General features: G+C 48.8%; 1 protein-coding gene across 1 annotated transcript in view; it reads right to left on the bottom strand.

The window, feature by feature from the left end:
- Positions 1 to 25,529, bottom strand: part of ACTR3 (actin related protein 3) — a 44,392-nt gene that overhangs the window by 7,005 nt on the left and 11,858 nt on the right. The window contains exons 2-10 of the mRNA XM_063932889.1: positions 23,502 to 23,557; positions 20,290 to 20,414; positions 16,025 to 16,135; positions 15,437 to 15,532; positions 14,636 to 14,743; positions 3,655 to 3,798; positions 751 to 924; positions 465 to 557; positions 231 to 356 (exon numbers count right to left, since the gene is read on the bottom strand). Coding sequence (XP_063788959.1) covers positions 231 to 356; positions 465 to 557; positions 751 to 924; positions 3,655 to 3,798; positions 14,636 to 14,743; positions 15,437 to 15,532; positions 16,025 to 16,135; positions 20,290 to 20,414; positions 23,502 to 23,557 — 1,033 coding nt within the window. The remainder of the gene's footprint in view (positions 1 to 230; positions 357 to 464; positions 558 to 750; positions 925 to 3,654; positions 3,799 to 14,635; positions 14,744 to 15,436; positions 15,533 to 16,024; positions 16,136 to 20,289; positions 20,415 to 23,501; positions 23,558 to 25,529) is intronic.

Below are 25,529 nucleotides of genomic sequence, written 5' to 3'. Positions count from 1 at the left end.
GAAATAATGTTTAAAACATTGACTGGCCAGAGGTTGCTTTCTTAAATGTAGAGATGAAATCATCAGAGCACTGACAGAGACCTCATGTTATCTAACCTACAATTGTCACATACATGTTGTTTATAACATCTTGTAACCAGTAATTTCGCGTCACATCTCCACTTATAACACAACGTGGGAAAAAAATGCTTCCTGAAACCCATTTCACTCTAAGGACCTGCAGGACTCACCTTGAGTCGGCCACCGCTAAGTTCCTCGCTCAGCTTCAGCCTGGCATCAACAGTCCTCTTTAAATCTCTCTGCAGGCGACGGCCAAAGTCTCTGAACATGGTGGAACCTCCAGAGAGGACGATATTCTGTGCAATAATGGGCAGAACTATTTTAGTAACATGCAAGCTGTGTCGCATACACCTGAGATATTCCCAGGTACAAGAAAAACAAAACACAAAAAATACTTCAATCACCTTGTAAAGTGGACGCCGAACATCGATGGGACAATTCTGAATAACTTCATCCACCACCTCCGAGATGGGCTGGGTAAAATCTGGATTAGCAAACTACAAACAAAACACAGAACCATCGGTCAATAAAAAAAACCTGAAATAAACACGGAAGCCTACCATCGGCTAGCGCACTTCATATGCAATAATTATTCCCGCCCATTAGAAACGCAGGCACTTTATCTCCAACCGTTTCACACACGAGAATAGAACAGGACATAAATGCAGAAGACTACGGATCTATTCAGACCTCTGGGTGGAAGAAGATCTCGGGGCCCAGGAATCTCTCGTAGCCGACATCGATGCTGAATTCCTTCTTGGACACGGCGTTGACCCCTGTGTACTGCTTGATCCACTTGCTTCCGTCTGTGTCGTACTTTGTGAATTCTTTAACTAAATCAGGACAGACGTAGCTGAAGCGTTCCTGGAAAACAAGGGGTTAACACTTAGCACTGGGACCATGTCACACAGAACAGTACAGTGATGACAGCAGAAGGACAGAAGGACAAGCGTCAGTGACTGGTGAATGACTGTCGCTGCAGCCTCACAATGCTCCAGCTAAGCCCCTTGACACCATCGCTTCAGGCATCAATGTAGCTGGAAGAGGCAGATCAGACATCGTACCTCATTTATCAACAGGACAGATAATACAAGAGACATTGGGGCAGATGTATGAAAGTGCGCTGTGGTTTCTGCTGACCACAGCGCACGTAAATCCTGCATTTAGCGCAACCCATTAATGTATCAACGGCACGTTAACGCTGTGTGCTTTGCCTGCTGCACGCCCCCCGCCGCTTACCGCTTCCCCGCAGTTGAGAATGGGAGACGAAAGGCAGAGGCAATGTATGCTTGCCTCTGCTGTCACTTTTCGTCTCCTAAAGCCGCCGGGCCGGAACGCCTCCCCCAGGCAGGCGATGTGCAAAATGTGCACTTGCTTAGTCTTTTTTTGTTGTTTAAAACAAACTTTATTGAACGTGGACATTATTCAGCTGGTCCACACAGCCTAATTGCGCATGCACCGGGGGCCTCCAGCGGCGCAGGCAGGAAGCAGGGGAGAAGGGCGCATGCTCACATCTGCGGCGCCGATCCCAGCCGAGCCGTTGTGGAAGGAGCGCTATCGAAGAACAGGTGAGATAACGCCCTCCCACCTCGGCAGCCACACGTAATACATTGTGGCGGCGTATCTCCACGATAATGCGGTGATACGGCCCCAGGCACAAAACATCCATTAGGACGTTTTTCATACATCTCCCTCATCACCGACACGCAGTAGTCTTCTATGAAAACCACCAGGACAGGCTCTCATTGAATGGTGGATGCAGCTGCGGTTCTGCAGTCGCCCGTCGGCAACTTTATGTACATGCTGCTACTTCCTTGGTATACACACATTTGTATAATGTGCAAGGACTGTTATGCCCACTTTGAGCAAATGACGACACTGTAATGCCGCCTGTAGTCTCACCATCTAAACTTCCTCCAGCCCTACGGGCAGGTGCAGATTTTCCATCTCTATAACCTCCTACGGGGTGTATCCAATACCTGTCGGAAACTGCCGTCTAGTAGGAAAGACGGCCGTTTCCGACAGGTTTAGGTCGGATGTGGTTCCGACCTATTCAATGCTGCCCCGTTTTTCCCGACAAGTTGGGAAATCCGACTTGTCGGAAAGCACGTGGATCAGCGTAATAGCCTGCCGATCCGCTTGCTTCGGTCAGAAAGGGGACCAAATCCGACAGGTTTTGGTCCCGTTTCCGACAATGTCAATCCGACTTTGTATAAAGTCGGATAGACATTGTCTGAACCAGGGAGATGAGCGGGGACAGGTAGAAAAGGGATGGGGACCATGTAGGCCGCACTAGTGATGACGCCAGGTCACCCTGTACGACTCCCCCCTCATGTACATACACCGGGCAAACTGGCTACACTCATCACCCGGAGGAAGAAACTAGGAGCACCAGCAGCACCAAGGCTCACCCGCGGTCACAGTCACCGGGCTCTGTACGGGCCGGATCCACCGCTTCCCAGCAATGCTGCCCGTGTGCACTCAACCACCCCCCACTACCAGCAACAGGTCCCCGCGTCGGGCTGTCACGGTGCTGGGGAGAGCGTAAGCGGACATTACAAGTCCTGTGCCCCGGGGGCGAGCGCCCACAGCCGGCCGCTGTGTGCTGAGCCGTCCTCTCCCTCTACACTGCCGCTGGCTTCCCGGTCCCCCACAGCTGCCACTCACATTGCTGTGTGGATCGGTGGCCTGCGAGGAGAGGAGCGGAGACAAGCGAGGAGAGGAGCGGGGACGGATGAGGAGGAGCGGGACAGCCGTCCCCGTCGGTACTTGTGATAGTTGTCGGGAACGGCCAAATCCGACTCATTGAATAGCCCTTGTCGGATCCATTCTGACAAATGCATGTCGGAATGGATCCGACTCATATTGAATACACCCCTCTGCAAGCAATGAAGCATCAGCATACGCACACACTCCCATGAGTTACCCATAAGACGGTCCATCCCTGTGCGTCTGTTTAGCTACTTCCCAGGAACTCTCAGCATTTTCTAAGACATTTCTAATACAGTGTGTCTCAATCGCAACGGCACCTTTGTGAGTATGCATTGTGTAACGCATGCGCAATAGGAGTTTACGGATTTTCGTGACCGCACATTAGCAAAGCAAAACGCTGCGCTATAAGCCAGCACCGCAATTCCTGGCTATAGAGGAGCTGGCCATCAGCGCTGCATATCTGCTACAACTGTGTCACATTCAGACCAATCGCTGACACAGGAAATCCACATTTCAGCCGCTCGTTTCCACTGGTCAGAAGGAACTTTGCCAAATACTAACACTTTGTGGCAACCTCTAAACTGTATTATAATTAGAGATGAGCGGGTTCGGTTTTACTCGGGGCTCGAAACGGCATCTTATTGGATCACGGATGTCACGCGTTTGGATAGCCAATAAGCAAAACCTGAAATACCCGAGTAAAACCGAACCCGCTCATCTCTAATTCTAATATCACTATAGATTCTTTCAAAGTAAATAGTATCCATATAATAAGAAACATATAAGACTGTGTTGTGCCTCCCCTCTACAGTATATAGATGAACACATGACCCAGCCGGCGGTCTGTCACTATACGCATATAAGGAGAGCAGCGGCCGATACCTTTACAGCTTTTGCCGTTTCCAAGGACTGTTCAGGAGGAATCCCAACTTCTCTGTCTCTGAGCAGCTGCTGGATGAAGTACGTGATGTCTCTCCCAGCTATGGGGATGTGCTTAATGCAGCTTCCAATGACGTAACCCTCAGCCTGAAAGACACAGAGTGAAACTATTTAATATGTACAAACCTATGTCCGTAGCGTCCTTAGCTAATGGCCAGTCTGGCAGCTTGCCAAAGTGTTATGCAGGAAGGGATCAGGACTTAAAGATGCTCAGAGTATCTTTAATGGCCGGCAGCACTGGTTTTGTAAGCAAACACTGCCCTAAGTAAGAAGTTAGTTATCGCTTGGACCAGGGCTACGCAACTGCACCAAGAATTAACTCCTGCGCGGCTGGCTGGTTTAGAACAAGAGCAGGTGGGCCGTTGGTTAAAGCTTACACAAGTTGGAGAGGAAATATAGGAGACCCGCAGCCGATTTGGGGAAAGGTCAAACTTAACACTATGTCAAGGCTTTCTTATGCTCATCACTCAGTGTCTACCTAATAATGTATCTTTATCCTACCACCCTAGTCTCCTACACCTCCTCCTCTGTCTCCCCTCCATCCCTGTTTCCTTCCCCCTCCTTTCCTGTTACCCCACTTTCATTTACCTCTGCCCCATGGTCCTGCTACCCCACAACTCAGCCCTGCTACCTGTCACCTCCCCACACCCCCATCCACATCACACTGACCTCCCTCCCTGCCCACCTCCTGCAGTTTCCCCTCCTAGCTCAGGCACCCGTACCATCACTACTCTCTCATCATCCCTGCCCTCAAAGTTAATCTCTCCTCATCGCTACAGCAACCCTGATAAACTCATTCACATCTCTCCCACAAACTCATACCCCCTATCCTGTGCCCTGTGGAATGCCAGATCTGTTTGTAACAAACTGGTCCCCTCTCATGACCTTTTCATTTCCAACTCCCTACACCTACTAGCCATTACCGAAACTTGGATTACGCCCTCTGACACTACTTCTCCTGCTGCTCTCTCTGCTGGGGGCCTCATATTCACACACACACCCCAGCCTGGGGGTCGCCATGGGGGTGGTGTTGGGGTCTTTTACCTCCTAGTTACTCCTACCAACTCATACCACCAGAACCATCCCTTACATTCTCTACATTTGAGGTCCATGCCGTACGCCTCTTCCAACCAGTCCATCTTAGAGTAGCTGTCATTTACCGCCCCCCCTGGCACTGCTTCCAAATTCATCGACAACTTTGCTTCCTCACTTCCTCTCTTCTGACATTCCCTCCATTATCCTAGGCGATTTCAACATCCCTATTGACATCCCCACACAATCCCCTGCCTCTAAACTCCCCATTTCCCCTCTCTGTCCACCACCTGCTCTCCTTTAACCTCTCTCTCTGCTTCCCCATCTCTACCTCTTAAGGCTACCATTACTAAGTGTAACATTGAGGCTATTGACACCACATTCCTTTCCTCCCTGTTTGACTCACTTCTCTCTCCTATTCTCTCTCTCTCTGAACAAGCCACTTCCACATACAATGCATCCCTTACTTCTGCTCTTGACTCTGTTGCTCCACCAACCACTATTCACCCTCGCAAATTAACACCTCAACCCTGGCACACCAAATGCACCAGATATCTGCAAAAATGCTCACGTACTGCTGAGCGACACTGGAGGAAATCACGCTCTAAGGCAGACTTCCTCCATTTCAAACTTATGCTCTCATCCTTCAGTGCTGCCCTTTCTCTTGCTAAACAGTCATACTTCAAGAACCTCATCTCCTCCCAGTCTTCCAACCTCTTTGCCACTCTCAACTCACTCCTCTGCCCACCTCCACCTCGTCTCCCTTCCTCACACTCTGCTCTTGACTTTGCCACTTACTTCACATCCAAAAATAGGATTTTGGTACTTACCAGGTAAATCCTTTTCTTTGAATCCATAGGGGGCACTGGAGTACTCTTGGGATATGGACGGGCTTCCGTAGGAACAGCACTGAATATTTAAATTTAGAACACTCCACCCCTCCATATCCCCGAGTACCTCAGTGTTTTTTACTGAGCCGAACAGGAACTATAGAGAGGTTGACAATAGAGTATTACATATAACATAACGGACAATAACGAAGTTGACACATAACGTTACTGACAACTAAACAGTTGACACCCTAACCAGCACTTGTAATTTGAACCAGTCGGTGAAAGTGTGTTACCATAAGATCCTCAGAACTCACCACAACTAGGTAAAACTGCTCTGGGTGGGCGTCCAGTGCCCCCTATGGATTCAAAGAAAAGGATTTACCTGGTAAGTACCAAAATCCTATTTTCTTTATCATCCACTAGGGGTCACTGGAGTACTCTTGGGACGTACCAAAGCTTCCCCCGTGGGCGGGAGAGCTGTTTGGCACTTGTAACACTAGGCGGCCAAAGCTAGATGCTGATGCCGCAAACGTATCAAACTTGTAAAAGCGCACAAACGCGTGCACTGAAGACCATGTAGCCGCACGGCAAAGCTGCGTCGTAGAAGCTCCCCGACCAGCTGCCCATGAAGTTCCCACAGAACGTGTGGAATGAGCGGTTACTGATGTAGGTGGTTGTAACCTAGCATGAAGGTAAGCCTGACGTATGGTTAGTTTTATCCATCTGGATAAGGTTTGTTTAGACGCTGGCAAACCCATCTTGGCAGCATCATAGAGAACAAACAACGTATCCGTCTTACGAACTGAAGACGTTCGGGATACATAAACGCGTAATGCGCGTACCACATCCAGAGTTCCAGAATGTGCCGTCAACACAGGAACTACTATTGGTTGATTGATGTGAAAAGATGACACTACCTTTGGTAAGAAAGCGGGATTCGTCCGCAGTTCCGCTCTGTCATCATGAAACACCAAATACGGTGACTTGCATGACAAGGCACCCAAATCAGAAACACGCCTTGCCGAAGCTAAGGCTAGAAGAAAAATTGTTTTCCAAGTGAGAAACTTTATATCCACTTGCTGTAAGGGTTCAAAATATGAAGACTGTAAGAACTCTAAAACCAGATTCAAGTCCCATGGCGCTGTAGGTGGAATGAATGGAGGCTGTACTCTGAGGACACCTTGGAGAAAAGTGCGTATAGACGGCAATAGAGCCAATCGTCTTTGAAAGTAAATTGACAAAGCAGATACCTGCACCTTTAGTGTAGATAAACGCAGTCCTCCATCTAACCCTGTTTGTAGAAACAACAAAAGGCGGGATAACTTGAAAGATGATGTCGGAAACTTCCGCGCCTCACACCAACCTATATAGGCATGCCATATTCTGTAATAATGAGCTGCCGTAACCGGCTTCCTAGCTCGTAACATGGTTGGTATAACCGAATCTGGAATGCCCTCTCTTCTTAAGAGGGCGGTCTCAACAGCCACCCCGTCAAACGCAGCCGCGCTAAATCGGGGTAAAGGAACGGACCCTGTTGTAACAGGTCTGGACGTGGTGGGAGCGGCCAAGGATCGTCTGCGAGTAGTCCTTGGAGATCCGAGAACCAAGCTCTCCGAGGCCAATGAGGCGCCACTAGTATGACTGTGACAGACTCTCTTTTGATCCGTTTTAGCACCAGAGGGAGCAACGGAAACGGTGGAAATAGATACACAAGACTGTACGGCCACGCGAAAGTGAGAGCGTCCACCGCCACTGCCTTTGGATCTCTTGTTCTGGACACATACTGGAACGTTTGGTGATTGTGTCGAGACGCCATCAGGTCCACCTGAGGATAACCCCATCGCTGAACCAACATGTGAAACACTTCTGGATTTAATGCCCATTCGCCTGGATGAAAATCCCGACGACTGAGATAATCCGCTTCCCAGTTGTCCACTCCCGGAATGAACACGGCCGACAATATCACCTGGTGGCATTCCGCCCAATTGAGGATTCGAGCTACTTCCCGCATTGCCATGCGGCTTCTCGTTCCTCCTTGTTTGTTGATGTATGCGACCGCCGTCGCATTGTCTGACTGCACTTGGACAGGCTGAGAGCGAAGCATGTGCACTGCTTGTCGTAGCGCATTGTAAATTGCGGAGTTCCAGGACATTTATAGACAGCAATTTTTCGTGATCCGCCCAGAGACCCTGGAGCTGACAATTTTGATTTACCGCTCCCCAACCTCTGAGACTGGCGTCCATAGTTAGAATTATCCAATTCCAGCCTCAGAACCGTCTTCCTGCGGTTAAATTGTGTTCCTTGAGCCACCAGAGCAGAGATACTCTTGCCCTTGGCGACAACCTCACTCTGTGGTGAATCTGCAGATGCGAGCCTGACCACTGGGCGAGCACATTCAGTTGAAAAGGACGCGAATGAAATCTTCCGAACTGAAGCGCTTCGAAAGCTGCCACCATTGTGCCTAAGAGGCGAATGCACAAGTGTACCGACACTGTGCGTGGCTTGAGCACTAATTGTACTAGATGGCGTAGAATTTGTACTTTCTGCTGTGGTAGGTAAATTCTTTGATTGACCGTATCGAGAATCATACCTAGGAATTGAAGGCGTTGAGACGGAATTAGATGTGATTTCTTGAAGTTGACAATCCAACCGTGGTGAACCAGTACATCGTATGTTAGCAACGCATGTTGGAGAAGTATCTGTTGAGACGGAGCTTTGATGAGCAGATCGTCTAAATACGGAACTATTGTCACTCCCAGGGATCTGAGATGAGCTATCATCACAGACATCACTTTGGTGAATACCCGAGGCGCTGATGACAGGCCAAACGGTAGAGCCTGAAACTGGTAATGGTTCTGGCGTATTGCAAACCGTAAGAATTTCTGATGAGGCTGCCAAATTGGAATGTGTAAGTACGCATCCTTGAGAGCTAGCGCAATCATAAATTCCTTTGGCTCTAAACCCGCAATCACCGAGCGCAGAGACTCCATTTTGAATCTGTAGTAAGTTACGTACTGATTGAGACCCTTTAAGTTCAATATTGGTCTGACTGAGCCATCCGGCTTTGGTACGACAAACAGACTTGAATAATAACCCTGACCCTGTTGGTGTACAGGGACCGGAATCAAAACTGCCGAATCCAGTAGGGACTGAATGGCAATTTGCAGAACCGTCCTCTTGTCGTCCGACAGAGGCAATCCTGTCTTGAAAAACCGCAGAGGCGGAAGACAGTCGAACTCTATTTTGTAACCTTTTAACACTAAATTGCGGATCCACCCATCCGCGGATGTGTGGAACCACGCCAAATGGAACGTCTGAAGGCGTGCTCCCACAATCGGAGAACCGAGATGGGCTGGTAGCCCGTCATGCCACTGGCTTGTCGGTAACCTTAGCGTCCTGGCGAGTTGTGTTGGTTTGTTGGAAACCACGTCCGCGACCACGTCTAGCAGGCGTGGCTGTTCCTCTGCCACGTCCTCGAAAGGGCTGAGGTCTAAAGGATTTGAACGAAGGTCCAGCGTACCTCCTTCTTGATACCGGTGGAGGCAATGGTAAGAAAACAGACTTACCTCCCGTAGCCTCAGCAATCCATGCGTCCAATTCAGGACCAAACAACTTCTTGCCATCGTAAGGCAACGCCTCTATACCTCGTTTGACCTCTGCCTCCGCATGATAAGCACGCAGCCAGAGTGCTCTTCGTGCCGTAACTAGCAAATACGAAATACGAGAAGTGAGCTGACAGACGTCAGTAGACGCTGTACAGAGATACTCTGCAGCCTCAATCATTTGATTTACAAGAAGTATCAGGTTTTCGTCATGTAAAGCAGATTTGAGTTCTGTAAGCCATATTATGAGCGCCTTAGTGACCCAAATGCCAACCAATCCAGGTCTCAGCATCACACCTGCTGCTACATACATGGATTTTAGCATAGTTTCTATCTTGCGATCTGAAGGATCTTTAAGCGTAGTAGCTGCTGGCACTGGTATGGTTAATTTCTTGGTAAGCTTTGACACTGAAGAATCAACTATTGGTGGATTCTCCCATGTACATGTTACCGAGTCTGGAAACGGGTAACTAGACTTAAATCTGCGAGGTATAGAAATCCGTTTATCTGGATTCTGTCGTGTTTCTACTAACATCTGATTAAGGGATTCCGACACAGGAAAACTTATTGGAGTTTTTTGTCGTTTAGTAAATACGACCTGATCATTTGTGAGAGGCTCCTCAGTTTCAGTAAACTTCAGAGACTGACGTACCGCTCTGATGAGATCCTCAATGCCGGAACTGTTAAAATCCTCGCCATCTGACTCCACTTCGCCCTCCTCACCCTCATCTTGTTCCATGAGGTCTGGCATGGAATCGTCAGAATGCAACATAGCCGAAACAGGTAAATCATAAGACATATGAAATTTATCCCGTTTACCCAAAATGGATTTGGACCTTACGCAAGGCTGAGACGCCTCCGGTAGTTCTGGCGGTCTCACCCTAGACTCAGATCTTGCCGTTTCCCGCTCCTGACGAGCGGCGGTCAATTCTGATTGTAACCTATCTAGTACATTTACTAACATACCCCACGGAGGGTCCGGTGAGGACATTGGTTGTAAAACTGGAGCAGAAATGGTATTCTGAACCGAATCCACAAAACATACTGTACATGTGGTAGATCCATCCGGTAACACACTGCTACAGACTTTGCAATTATGCTTTTTAGTTTTTGCTGGTGCCTTACTCATTATGGCGACAGACAATACAATACACAAAAACAGACACTTGCACGACTCAGTACAATAGTAGTAAGGTGTCTCTGTATATATATATATATATATATATATATATATCTGGCCAAGTGCAGTACACGTGGCCAGTACTATGAAATGTGATCCCAAATTCCCACTAACACCCCTGCGCCTCCGGTGGAATAGAGATGTAGTACTGGAACTTTCTGGAATCACAGCAGGAAGACACAGGAAGCATGGTTAAAATGGCCCCCATGCTTATACATATAATCACAGTGTAGTTTCATACTGATATTATGAACAGCCTCCCTGCCAGTATAAACATCATTATATATCTATATAAAATGTGTGCTATACTACCAACAGCCTGTTGCTGCTGTCCTTTCTCCGCCCCCTCGCATCTGCTCCATAGCGTGCAGTGCGGGCCAGGCAGCGGGCACCCCGGGACCTGGAAGACTGGGAGCGCGTGTCAGCGCTATGAGACACGGGCAGCAGCGGATCAAGCGGCGGCCGGAGCAGTGGGAGAAGCGGCGGGCGGACCCGTTCAGAGACACGGGTATTGTAAGAAGCACCGGAGCAGCGTTATGAGACCCGGCGGCCGGAGCAGCGAGAGAAGCGGCGGGCGGACCCGACTTCAGAGACGCGGGAGCAGTGTAAGACAGCTGGCGGCTATGTTACCCGGCGGCCGGTGTTACCCGGCGGCCGGAGCAGCTGCGGCGGGCGGCAGTCAGCCGAAAGACACCAGCGCCTTCCCCACACCTCGGGCCGGCAGCGGAAGCTGACCGCCCCGTTCTCCCCCCTCACATACCTGCAATTGTTGCTTCTGTGATGAGGCTCCGACGGGGCTTCTTAGTAAGCGCCGGCCAGCCTGCAGGAAGTGTGTGTGGCTGTGAGGGAGCTCTTTCAGAGAGGCCCGACACGCCCCTGCTGCTATCAGCAGCTGCACTATCCCTGACCCTGCCTTTTGGAAGGGGGAAAGGGATGTGTAAAATAGAAAAATAAAAATAATTCAAAGTAATTGTGGACTCAGCCACAGAGCTGTTACTACTTCGAGCACAGAAAAAACACTGAGGTACTCGGGGATATGGAGGGGTGGAGTGTTCTAAATTTAAATATTCAGTGCTGTTCCTACGGAAGCCCGTCCATATCCCAAGAGTACTCCAGTGACCCCTAGTGGATGATAAAGAAATTGACTACATACGTCAGGACATCACATCACACCAGACCATCAGTAACCAGATTTCTCCCATCCCTTACCAACCCTACCCATCCCTCGCACCTACTCTGACATCTTTCTCCCATGCATCTGGAGAGGAAGTCATGGCCCTCATTCGTTCCTGTCCCCTCACCACCTCCCCACTTGACCCTATCCCCTCCCGCCTCCTCCGCTACCTCTCTCCTTCTGCTTGTTCCCACCTTCTCAATCTATCCCTCTCATCAGGCACTGTCCCCAAGCATGCACTCATCTCTCCTATTCTTAAAAAACCTACCCTTGATCCAAACACTCTTTCCAACTACCGACCCATCTCTCTCCTCCCTTTTGCCTCCAAACTACTTGAGCGTATTGTCTACAACCGCCTTACTTCCTTTCTTTCCTCACACTCACTGCTTGACCCATTCCAGTCTGGCTTCCGCTCTCTCCACTCCACTGAAACTGCCCTTACAAAAGTATGCAATGACCTCCATGCTGCTAAATCTAAGGGACACTACTCTATACTTATTCTACTTGATCTCTCTGCTGCTTTTGACGCTGTGGACCATCCTCTCCTACTGCAAATTCTTCACTCCATTGGTCTGCGTGACACTGCCCTCTCTTGGCTGTCCTCCTACCTCTCTGACCGTTCTTTATCTGTCTCCTCTCATGACTCCGCCTCCCCCACACTTCTACTAACTGTAGGGGTACCCCAAGGTTCTGTCCTTGGTCCTCTTCTCTCTCTATACGTCCTCACTAGGTAAGCTCATTAGTTCTTTTGGTTTCCAATATCATCTCTATGCTGATGACACCAAAATCTAGCTTTCCTCTCCAGACCTCTCCCCTGCTCCCCTCACTCGTATCTCCAACTGTCTCTCTGCTACCTCTTCCAGGATGTCCCAGCACTTTCTTAAACTTAACATGTCTAAGACCGAGCTGATCATTTTCCCTCCCTCCCGCATAACCTCACCTCCTACAATCTCATTATCTATTGATGGCACTACCATCTCCTCTAGCCCCCAAGTGCGCTGTCTTGGAGTAATCCTTGACTCCTCCCTCTCCTTCAAACCACACATTCAGCACCTCTCACAAACCTGCCGTTTTCATCTAAAAAATATTTCCAGGATCAGACCCTTTCTGACCCAGGATGCTACTAAGACTCTTATCCACTCACTGGTAATCTCCAGACTGGACTACTGTAATCTCCTCCTGACTGGCATTCCTGACAAATACCTCTCTCCACTCCAATCTATCCTCAATGCTGCTGCCCGGCTCATTTTCCTCACCAAACGCACTACGCCCACCTCTCCTCTCTTACTAGACCTTCACTGGCTCCCCTTCCCTTTCAGAATCCATTTCAAGCTTCTCACACTCGCTTACAAAGCCCTCACCCACTCCTCTCCCATCTACATCTCTGATCTTATCTCCCTTTACTCTCCCACCCGTCCTCTTCGCTCTGCTAATGCACGCCGACTCTCATGCCTACGGATTACTTCCTCCCACTCCTACCTCCAAGATTTTTCACGTGCTGCACCACTTCTCTGGAATTCCCTACCTCTCCCCCTCAGACTCTCCACCTTTCTACAAAACCTCAAACGGGCTCTCATGACCCACTTCTTCACCAAACCCAGCCAAATTTCATCCTAACCCTCTGTTCTACGCTCTCTATGTACCCCATCTGTGTCACCCCTGTCTGTCTACCCCTCCCCTTTAGAATGTAAGCTCTCACGAGCAGGGCCCTCTTCCCTCATGTGCTTATCCTTTCTTACTTTAGTAATCTTCAACTGTACCACATCCAGCAGTCTTCTGCCACCTGATACTTATTCCAGTGTCATCTGCTGATGTAACTATGTTTATTTACCCTGTACTTGTCCTATATTGTCATCAACTGTAAGTTGCGGTTTTCCTGTTTGATTATTTATGTACTCTGTAATTGGGCGCTGCGGAACCCTTGTGGCGCCATATAAATAAAGGATAATAATAATAAATAATAAAGGTCTGTATGGAGAATAGTGACCGTGAGGAAACAGAATAACGATTTCAGCAATCAGCGTGTAGAGTTGAAGAAAAAGAACAGAAAGAGGGAGACCAGACGGAATGAGGGGGTGAATTGTAGGGTTCACTGGGGGTTTATCAGCAGCATGCAAAAATGATAAAAATTTATAAAAAGAAACATTAAAAAAAGATTGGTAATTGTAGTAGACTGTAGTTCGAGTAGGATCATTTGTAATAAAATTCAGATATAGAAGTCCTCTACATCAGGCTAATTGTCAGATGATGTAATACATATTCCAATCACATGGTGGCAGTAGAGTGCCAACTGCGGCTCAAACATAAATATGCAGTCTCATCGTACATAGGGGGTAATTCAGACCTGATCCCCGTAGTGCGAATTCGCAAGGCAGGCAATTATCGATCGATTGCACATGCGTACGGATCGTAGTGCAAAGCCAAATCACAAAAAAAATCCAGCGACTTTTTTGAACACTAGGCATTACGCAAGGTGATTTACAGGAAGTGGACGTTTAGGGGTGGTAACTAGCCGTTTTCTGGGAGTGTCAGGAAAAACGCAGGCATGGCCACTCGTTTTCAGGGAGGGTGTGTGACATCAGCTCCTGCCATGGTCAGCCTGCTTCTATCGCACTGTAGGATTAAGTCCAGAGCTACGCAAAGACTGGAAAAATCATTTGATGGTGAGTGAGGCGAGAACGGATTTACAGCTGACCGCACGGCGTAAGGAGACTTGCACAGGGCGGTGTTTCACTCTGTCTGGGCGGTGACTATACGGCTACTTTCCCTGCTATAATACTCTGGTTACAATAGCCTGTACCTTCACATTCTGGTTCCCTATGCATGAGCAGGGTGAAAGCGACCACTATATATCCAACTCAACACAAGCCCCATTGTAACTAGTGGATCAGGAGTTGTGACATTCAAACATATCATCCAGTAATAAAGCATAGAGAGACTTAGAGCCCACCTGTTACCACTGCAGTATAACCGGTCCATCAATGTAATGTTAATGTGGTGGTTCTAGAGCATACACTAAGGGCACGGGGGGTTGCTGTGATCTCCGGTCCATCACGTGTGTTCACCCTGACATACATGGGCGGTTCTTCTAGGTGGTACTTACCACTGGAATGACGTGAGTGACTCCATCTCCGCTGTCTATTACAGTGCCAGTAAGTGTGCGCTCGCCCACCTGTCTGGATGTCCAAGATGCTGCCAACGCAAGTACAGCCTGGGAAGAAACGCACAAAAGGGAGATGACACATCAGGAACAAAGCCGGTCATCCCTGTACTAATGGTGCTTCTGCTCCACCCTATTGTACGGGGGTAATATAACCCACTACACGTACCTATACCTCTATACAGCTATATATACTCTCCACTCCTGATTCACAGATTTCTGTTCACGCCTTAGGACAGATGTACCACCCCAGACAAACCCCTCACCAGCCTGGAAGTAACTTACACCCATGACGCTTTGGAAGGTATGAGGACTTCATCTTGCATATATGCTGTACAACAGGGTATTTGACATGTGGCCCTTCAGCGGCTGTGGAACTAGATATCCCAGCATGCACTTCCACACCCTTGCCATTATGGCATGCTGGAATGTATAGTTTCACAGCAGCTGGCGGACAGCAGGTTGAATACCCCCCTGCTGAACAGTCTTACAGGAGCGATATCCCGGAGCACAGCATGACTAGTACAGTAACCCTGGAAATCACAGCAGGGGTCACAGATAACACAGTGACAGCATGTAGTACATTAAGCTGTGACATCTGTCACCTATTTCACAAATCCTAGATTATTCCAGTAAGGAACATCTGCATAAACCATGCAGCACACATAAATAAGACATTACTTGCTTAATAATAATAATAATAATAATAATAATAATATTATAGCCAAAGCTCAGAGGACGTACCTGTACAGCTATATATAGCCCTGGGACATTGAAGGACTCAAACATGATCTCTGCCGTATATTCCCGGTTTTCTGGCGTGTTCAGAGGGGGCTCAGTCTGCATGAGGGAAAGTCAAAGGTCATTAGATGGCCGTTATGTCTGCCTACTGCTACATCAGAACACAATTAGGTTTGTCATCGAATAAAGAGTCACGAGAGAGAGCTGCAATATGAGGCTGCTACCCACAATATATCTGCCGCAGCCCCGTCAGCCAGGCGGCCAATGCCGCAGCCCCGTCAGCCAGCCGGCCGCAGCCCCGTCAGCCAGCCGGCCGCAGCCCCGTCAGCCAGCCGGCCGCTGCCCCGTCAGCCAGCCGGCCACTGCCGCAGCCCCGTCAGCCAGCCGGCCACTGCCGCAGCCCCGTCAGCCAGCCGGCCACTGCCGCAGCCCCGTCAGCCAGCCGGCCACTGCCGCAGCCCCGTCAGCCAGCCGGCCACTGCCGCAGCCCCGTCAGCCAGCCGGCCACTGCCGCAGCCCCGTCAGCATTCAGCCCAATGTGCAGTAACAGAAGCACAGCTGGCTGCATAGTGATAAAGGAAAAGCGCTTACCAGGAGGAAGTAATGGTCTTCAGGTTCAGCCCTTAGATACTTGAATATAACCTGCTCCATAAACCTCTCCATTAAGTCCCAATCTTCCACAATTCCATGACGAATTGGCCACTACCAGAGAAAGAAAGGACAGAGAGTAGTTACAATGGAATTTACATTGACAATACCACCCCCAATGGGGTCACCATAACCAGTTATATTCACATGGTCGACCATGTTATGGTCGACAGTCATTAGGTTGACCACTATTGGTCGACATTGACATGGTCGACATGGACACATGGTCGACACATGAAAAGGTCGACATGAGTTTAACTTTTTTTTCTTTTGGGGAACTTTTCCATACTTTACGATCCACATGGACTACGATTGGAACGGTAAAGTGTGCCGAGCGAAGCGGTAGCGGAGCGAAGGCACCATGCCCGAAGCATGGCGAGCGAAGCGAGCCATGCGAGGGGACGCGGTGCACTAATTGGGGTTCCCAGTCACTTTACGCAAAAAACGACACCAAAAAAAGTTTAAAAACTCATGTCGACCTTTTCATATGTCGACCTTTCATGTGTCGACCATGTCAATGTCGACCAATAGTGGTCAACCTAATGACTGTCGACCATAACATGGTCGACCATTCATACCGGAACCCACCATAACATAATCACTCACACGTCACTCTGCCCGTCTCCACGTACACAGAACATATACCTAGCGTGACCGTTTCAGGGCGCCCGAGGACCAGCCAAAGAAATCCATACATTACTGCACACGCAGCACATTGAAAATAACAGATGTGGACAATGGACAGAGTCCACAGTAAGATATGGAGAACGGGCAAGAACAAAGCTTCAAAATGCAGCAGTGTTTCCAGAAAAGATATTCTAGATAGGTCAGCGCAACCCAGAACACATTGGTAAAGAACGTGGGCAGATATTTGTGTCTGCTGTAGGTCATGACTAGCGGTAGAACTAAACTCCTCAGCCAATCAGCAGAGGGACAGCGATCCATATAGCTACAGATGAGAAAGGATGAAGGTGGCTGATGCTGCAGGATGAAGTGGGAAATGCAGCTTTTATTGCAGTGCACCAACGGGTCACAATAGGTGCATTTAGCAGCGACGTAGGCTACATAATTCTGTGACGGGATGCACTGTCCAGCATTGTACACGGTAATTCAGCATCAGGTGCCAGGACAGCTTACCCTGACACTCCCTAATAATTCGACATACTAAGAGATCATGGGGGCGATTCAATGGTTTGTGCTGCCGTAGCGCCCGTCTAAAGTGCCCGGGTACTAATGCTGGTTGTAATGGCGGGCATTCTTGTGCCCTAATGCACAGGATTAGCTGCGTTAAATGGCTTCTTCGTCGCTAAACGTCTGACACGCTGCAGTTAAAGTGGCCCCGGCGCTCCCGACCAGACCCAAAACCTCAGGACTGATCACCCAAAACAATTGAATTAGCTCCCAGCCACTTTAGACGGGAGCACAAACAATTGAATTGCCCCCAAATGAGAGAACATTTCTTATTCAGAATGTAACAAGGGAGGAAATCTAATTAATTTACTGATGAATACTTTGCATTACACCATTCATCAGTATACCAAGAACAACATACTTGTGCGGTCTGATAAAACCTCCTCCAGCTTGGACATACAAGATGTGAGAGTGACAGACGAATGTGTGCGCGTGTCAAGCATACCACCACCCAATAACCAGGACACGGCCGCTACTGAACCAGCAGAACTGCGGTGACTGACCCACGCCAACACAGACCCTTTACCCATCCTGGCGACACGGGCACAGGGCCACTATTACTGATATGACAAACTCCAGCGTCTATTTCTAATGCAGTGGCCCCATCACTTCTGAGGAATGGGCTGCACAAGTCTGGTTCATAGCAAAGGAATATCATTTAGAATTTCTAACCAAAATGCCGGTGTTCATACATCGGATCCTGAAGTTACCGGAGATGCAGAACAGTTACTACGTCACCAGGGGTGTGGTATGGAAGGTAGATAGTAACTAGGTCGACAGGGTCTCTAGGTCGACATGAGTTTATGGGGGGTTTTGGGGTCTTTTTCTTCGTAGAGTGACCGGGAACCCCAATTAGTGCACCGTGTTTGCTCGCCATGCTTCGGGCAAAGTGCCTCGCTCAGCTACCGCTGCACTCGGAACAGGTTACCATTCCCAATTGTAGTCAATGTGGATCGTTAAGTACGAAAAGATTTAAAAAATTGTGAAAAACTCCTGTCGACCTAGAACATGTTGACCTGTCGACCTAGTGACCGGATCCCGTCACCAGGAGGCCCTACATACAGCCTACGGAAAGAAGGATCCCACATCAGAGGGGGGCACTATTAATCCCAATTAGAAGACTGAGCAATGAGTGAGAGTGTGGAGAACAGGAACCTATCTAGCACTGAGTCCAGAACACAATCTAGCTAGAACTGGACTTACAGATACTGGGAAGGCCCAGAGCATTTATACACACATCAGCACATGCATTCCAGAAGGGGGAAGCTTTCTGTATTCTGTACACTAGGGAATGAAATAACGGAGCCTAGAATAGATCTGTGGATGAGAATAGAATGTGAGGGGAAAGAGTGTTTCTCCTACCACAGGGGTGACTAAGCAGAGTCCTCCTCAGTTCCTCTGCCATGTCGGGAAGCACATTACACATAAATGGACTACAGAAGAGCTCAGCACCTATATACACTACATCACAAGGAGGAATCGGAACCGGAAACACTGCGAATATCTATTCGTTACAGAAACAGGCATCCCCAAATATCAAAACATTTCTCACATAGAAGAGGTTCCGTTTCATTAATAAGTGGTAAGATGCACAGTTGGTGTAGTGGTAAGCATTACTGCCTCACAGTGGTGAGTTCAATTCCTGAGCAAGGTGCCATCTGTGGGAAGTTTGCACGTTTTTCCTATGTTTGCGCCAGTTTCCTATCTAATTTTGGAGTGTGCCCTTACAAACCGATGGGGCAGATGTATTAAGCATGGAGAACTGATAAAGCAGTGATAAGTGCAAGGTAATAAACACACCAGCCAATCAGCTCCTAACTGTCATTTTTCAAACCTGTAATGATTGGCTGGTGCGTTATCACCATCCACTTTTATCACTGCTTTATCACTTCTCCAGGCCTCTATATTCCTTGCTCTAAAATTATTTTACTAGAAAGACTTACTATATTATCAACGGTAATGTATTTAGGCATAAGGGCAAGTATCCAGGTTTAACGTATTTCTCCAGCTAGAACTGCCACCGAACACGCTATGTGTTACATAGTTATGATGTATAATTCACATTTGCTCATGGAAGCAATTCAATTAGAGGAGAGTTGCCATTACAATGGCGTAGAAACGCCGGCAAAACTCGTCCCTCCTAACTGTCCGATCTCAAAGATTTATGTATGCAGCCCCATAGAACTGCAATCAAACATCTGCGAATGCAGCGGTATCGTCAGTGCGGCATGTAGCCACACATACTTCCAAGGATGAGACCACAACCCCTAACCCAAATAACCCCATAGTGCCACTCTGGGGTAGATGTGTGGGTATAGTGCAGGCCTGGCCAACCTGTGGCTCTCCAGCTGTTGTAAAACTACACATCCCAGCAAGCTCTGACACAGTTTTAGCATTTCCTAATAGCAATAGTGTAGAAGAGCATACTGGGACTTGTAGTTTCACAACAGCTGGAAAGCCACAGGTTGGCCAGGCCTTGTAATGCGCTTCCTCCTTGACTCTTTTTACTGAGAGGAAGCAGGGGGTGAAAACTCCCCTCATCCAACGATCCCTGCTAGACCCCCCCCCCAGTGCATCAGCCTGCTGCCGTTGATCTCCCCCTGGCTGGCTCACTGGGTATGTACAAAATCTCCTGTGCAGCCTGGAGCCAGCAGCCGCTGTATGCAGGGCCAGAGCTGTACTGGCAACAACACCTGCAGCTGTCAAAATCGATATCTGCAGAAGTCGTAACGATCAATGCCACCGACAATTCATAACTGCACGGCGTATATCTGCACACTATCTTGTAGACAGCAGCATCGATAATGATGGGGACACCCCCGGTAATTAATGCTGTTACATGGGGGAGAAGCAGCAGCAGAGCACATAACGTGCGCGGATACCGCTTCTCCCCCATATCGCCTGGTCTTACACCTACCACTGTATCCACCATTTCCAGTTACTTCCACGAGTTACAATATTCAGCCACTTCCCCAGCGACGCTCTCAGTCACATAGCTAGGCACTAATGTGCAATACCTTTGTTGCATATGTTGGTTTGTCTATTGCCTCATCTCCAATAAAGAAATCCAGGTCATCCACGCCCTTCATGAGACGTCTCTGAGCTTGGTCCCCAACTTTGGCCGACTCCTTTATGGCAATACCTGAGGAAAAGCAGATCTGGAGATTACTATGCAACCTGCACAGTACATAGTACCTGCACCAACTTACAATTGCAGAAAGCGAACACCTGTACCACCACAATTAACCCTTCAGCCTTAGCAAGCGCACATCCTGCTACATCATAATCACCCCCAGCAAGAGCACAGTGCTCTGCATCATAACTAGCCCCTCTGCTCCAGCAAGCGCACATCCCGCTACATCATAATCACACCCAGCAAGAGCACAGTGCTTTACATCATAACCAGCCCCTCTGCTCCAGCAAGCGCACATCCTGCAACATCATAATCACACCCAGCAAGAGCACAGTGCTCTACAGCATAACCAGACCCTCTGCTCCAGCAAGCGCACATCCTGCTACATTATAATCACACCCAGCAAGAGCACAGTGCTCTGCATCATAACCAGCCCCTCTGCTCCGGCAAGCACAGATCCCGCTACATCATAATCACCCCCAGCAAGAGCACAGTGCTCTGCATCATAACCAGCCCCTCTGCTCCAGCAAGCGCACATCCTGCTACATTATAATCACCCCCAGCAAGAGCACAGTGCTCTGCATCATAACCAGCCCCTCGGCTCCAGCAAGCGCACATCCTGCTACATCATAATCACCCCCAGCAAGAGCACAGTGCTCTGCATCATAACCAGCCCCTCTGCTCCAGCAAGCGCACATCCTGCTACATCATAATTACCCCCAGAAAGAGCACAGTGCTCTACATCATAACCAGCACCTCTGCTCCAGCAAGCACAGATCCTGCTACATCATAATCACCCCCAGCAAGAGCACAGTGCTCTGCATCATAACCAGCCCCTCTGCTCCAGCAAGCGCACATCCTGCTACATCATAATTACCCCCAGAAAGAGCACAGTGCTCTGCATCATAACCAGCCCCTCTACTCCAGCAAGCACACATCCCGCTACATCATAATCACCACCAGCAAGAGCACAGTGCTCTACATCATAACCAAGCCCTCCACTCCAGCAAGCGCACATCCCGCTACATCATAATTACCCCCAGAAAGAGCACAGTGCTCTACATCATAACCAGCCCCTCTGCTCCAGCAAGCGCACATCCTGCTACATCATTATCGCCCCCAGCAAGAGCACAGTGCTCTACATCATAACCAACCCCTCTGCTCCAGCAAGCACACATCCTGCTACATCATAATCACCCCCAGCAAGAGCACAGTGCTTTACATCATAACCAGCCCCTCTGCTCCAGCAAGCGCACATCCCGCTACATCATAATTACCCCCAGAAAGAGCACAGTGCTCTACATCATAACCAGCCCCTCTGCTCCAGCAAGCGCACATCCTGCTACATCATAATCGCCCCCAGCAAGAGCACAGTGCTCTACATTATAACCAACCCCTCTGCTCCAGCAAGCATACATCCTGCTACATCATAATCACCCCCAGAAAGAGCACAGTGCTCTGCATCATAACCAGCCCCTCTGCTCCAGCAAGCGCACATCCCGCTACATCATAATCACCCCCAGAAAGAGCACAGTGCTCTGCATCATAACCAGCCCCTCTGCTCCAGCAAGCACATAACCTGCTACATAAAAATCACCCCCAGCAAGTGCAGTGCTCTGCATCATAACCAGCCCCTCTGCTCCAGCAAGCGCACATCCCGCTACATCATAATCACACCCAGCAAGAGCACAGTGCTCTGCATCATAACCAGCCCCACTGCTCCAGCAAGCACATAACCTGCTACATAAAAATCACCCCCAGCAAGTGCACAGTGCTCTGCATCATAACCAGCCCCTCTGCTCCAGCAAGCGCACATCCCGCTACATCATTCATCTTGCAAGAGCACAGTGCTCTACATTATAACCAGCCCCTCTGCTCAGGTAAACGCACATCCCGCTACATCAAAATCACCCCCAGCAAGAGCACAGTGCTCTGTATCATAATCAACCCCTCCACTACAGCAAGCGCACATCCCGCTACATCATAATCATCCCCAGCAAGAGCACAGTGCTCTACATCATAACAAGCCCCTTTGCTCAGGTAAGCACACATCCCGCTACATAATAATCACCCCCAGCAAGAGTACAGTGCTCTGCATCATAACCAACCCCTCCACTCCAGCAAGCGCACATCCCGCTACATCATAATCATCCCCAGCAAGAGCACAGTGCTCTGCATCATAACAAGCCCCTTTGCTCAGGTAAGCACACATCCTGCTACATCATAATCACCAGCAAGAGCACAGTGCTCTAAATCATAACAAACCCCTCTGCTCAGGTAAGCGCATATCCTGCTACATTAAAATCACCCCCAGCAAGAGCACAGTGCTCTACATTATAACCAGCCCCTCTGCTCAGGTAAACGCACATCCCGCCACATCATAATCACCCCCAGCAAGAGCACAGTGCTCTACATCATAACCAGCACCTCCACTCCAGCAAGCGCACATCCCGCTACATCAAAATCATCCCCAGCAAGTGTGCAGTGCTCTACATCATAACCAACCCCTCTGCTCAGGTAAGCGCATATCCCGTTACATTAAAATCACCCCCAGCAAGAGCAAAAGTGCTCTGCATCATAACCAGCATCTCCGCGCCAGCAAGCGCACATCCTGCTACATCAAATCACCCCCAGCAAGAGCACAGTGCTCTGTATCATAACCAACCCCTCCACTCCAGCAAGTGCACATCCCGCTACATCATAACCACCCCCAGCAAGAGCACAGTGCTCTACATCATAAGCAAGCCCTCTGCTCCAGCAAGCGCACATACCGCTACATAATAATCACCCCCCAGCAAGAGCACAGTGCTCTGCATCATAACCAGCCCCTCTGCTCCAGCAAGCGTACATCCTGCTACATCATAATCACCCCCAGCAAGAGCACAGTGCTCTGCATCATAACCAGCCCCACTGCTCCAGCAAGCACAGATCCCGCTACATCATAATCACCTCCAGCAAGAGCACAGTGCTCCGCATCATAATAAGCACATCTGCTCCAGCAGGCGCACATCCCGCTACATCATAATTACCCGCCATGTCACACAGTGATCCTCAGCCATACCAACTTTAAAAACTTTATTAACAATAAGCACTTACATGATGGTATAATAAACTGCGGTTCTGTATTTCCAGCATATCCTAGCTTCGTATATCTGAAAAACACAAACCGTAAAACACCATTGAGAACGTGTGGGAGGGTTGTATACACGTGTGCCGCAAGTATTAATGTAAACCCTCAGTTCTGCAGGCATGTACTTAGGACATTCCAGCATATCAGAGGCGGACACCACCACCAGAGCTGGGTCTGTATACGCTTTCAGGAGTTAGATGTTACAGCGGCACCTATTTATTGTGTCCTAATATTACAAACGTGAATGGAAGTGACGTATATGACAGTGGACACGTCAAAGGCTGTCAGCGAGCAGTTTGTGTTCTGCATCCACTTATAAACCTGCAGGAGAACCTCTGCTTGCTGATACTTGTTTTACAATGTGATCATTCCTTAGCACCCCACCTCTCCACAGGGTAAATACCTGACTAATGTCCCTATGTACAGGCTGAGGCGGAGTGATCTATCCACACTGGAAAGTGAATGTACTCACTGTACGATGTCACCGACATCACCCGCTTATCTTATGTCCACTTGCAAACATTCCATTCATCAGGCCTAAGCATACAAACATGCCAGTACAACATAGGACGCATGGACTGGAGTTCAGCAGATACAGCACTGCATGGCACCTAGTAGCAGAAAATGTTTTATTATTAGACTTCCTCTAGAGAAGAGACGCTGTGCAGCCCTGTGGTTACTGCTAGCGCCGTGCAGAACTCCACCTGGCCCAGCCAGCATTCAGATAGCCTGGTGTCTCTGTCACCAGTGAGTACCATATACTGCTCAGTGCAATGCATTAGGGTACGGGTGTGGATCATTAGATCGACAGTGTCTAGGTCGACCACTATAGGTCGACAGTCACTAGGTCGACAGGGTTGGAAAGTCGACAGGGTTTCTAGGTCAAAGGGTCGACATGAGTTTTTTGTGTCGTTTTCTTTGTAGAGTGACGGGGAACCGCAATTAATGCACTGTGTCCCCTCGCATGGCTCGCCATGCTTCGGGCAAGGTTACCGTTCCAATCGTAGTCCACGTGGATCGTTTAAAAAGTAAAAAAAGAAAAGAAAAAAAAAGTGTGAAAAACTCATGTCAACCTTTTGACCTAGCACATGACGACCTAGAAACCCTGTCGACCTTCCAACCCTGTCGACCTAGTGACTGTCGACCTATAGTGGTCGACCTAGACCAGGCCAGGCCAATCTGTGGTTCTCCAGCTGTTGTGAAACTACACTTTCCAGCATGCCCTGCCATAGTTTTAACTTTCCCTAACAGCAAAACTGTGGCAGGGCATGCTGGGATGTGTAGTTTCACAATAGCTGGAGAGCCACAGGTTGGCCAGGCCTGACCTAGACAGTGTCGATCTTCAGACCGGATCCCTTAGGGTACGTGTAGCTTTGTGCCAGTGCAGGCTGCAGACCCACTCTGCAGGGACTGCAGACACGCATACAGAAAACTGCTAGGATTCAAAGACGCCCCCTACAAATATTTCTGGGAGTCAGAGAGAGAAATTCTTTTTTTTTTGCACATTTTACTTGTTTGCCCGGTAGTTTAGATGGGTTTAGCCACTTAACACGTCTAAATCCGGCCTATTTGGTAGTGACATGCGCGAAAAGCAACAGGTGTCAAGAAAAGGAAAAAAAAAAAAAATGTGAATATCGCCCCGTATAAAGTAACAGACAGACACGCTGAAACAACTGAATCGCCCCCATAGGTGTGTAGGTATAAATCTGGATGATTGTTGCATTCGAGGTGAATGTTTGGATCTGACGGTGCAATGCAAGCACAATTAGACGAAGGGCGCATACAGGGTCAGATGCAGCCCACAAGTATCTTCCATTAGTCTCATCTATCAGACTTCGATCGGGATCAGTAATACTTGTTGCAGCGACTTGCATATATGGGCCCTTTACAGTCTAAATACAACTTTATCGCTCAGAATGTGAATTAGGGACACTCCAGAACACTGCAATTAAATGAATTGATCTAGCAATGTTAGTACATAAGGTATCCAAGGT

This window comes from Pseudophryne corroboree, chromosome 7 (assembly GCF_028390025.1).
Source record: "Pseudophryne corroboree isolate aPseCor3 chromosome 7, aPseCor3.hap2, whole genome shotgun sequence".
Taxonomy (NCBI): Eukaryota; Metazoa; Chordata; class Amphibia; order Anura; family Myobatrachidae; genus Pseudophryne; species Pseudophryne corroboree.
The sequence above is the reverse complement of the archived record's forward strand: the minus strand, read 5'-3'. Positions and strand labels throughout refer to the sequence as shown.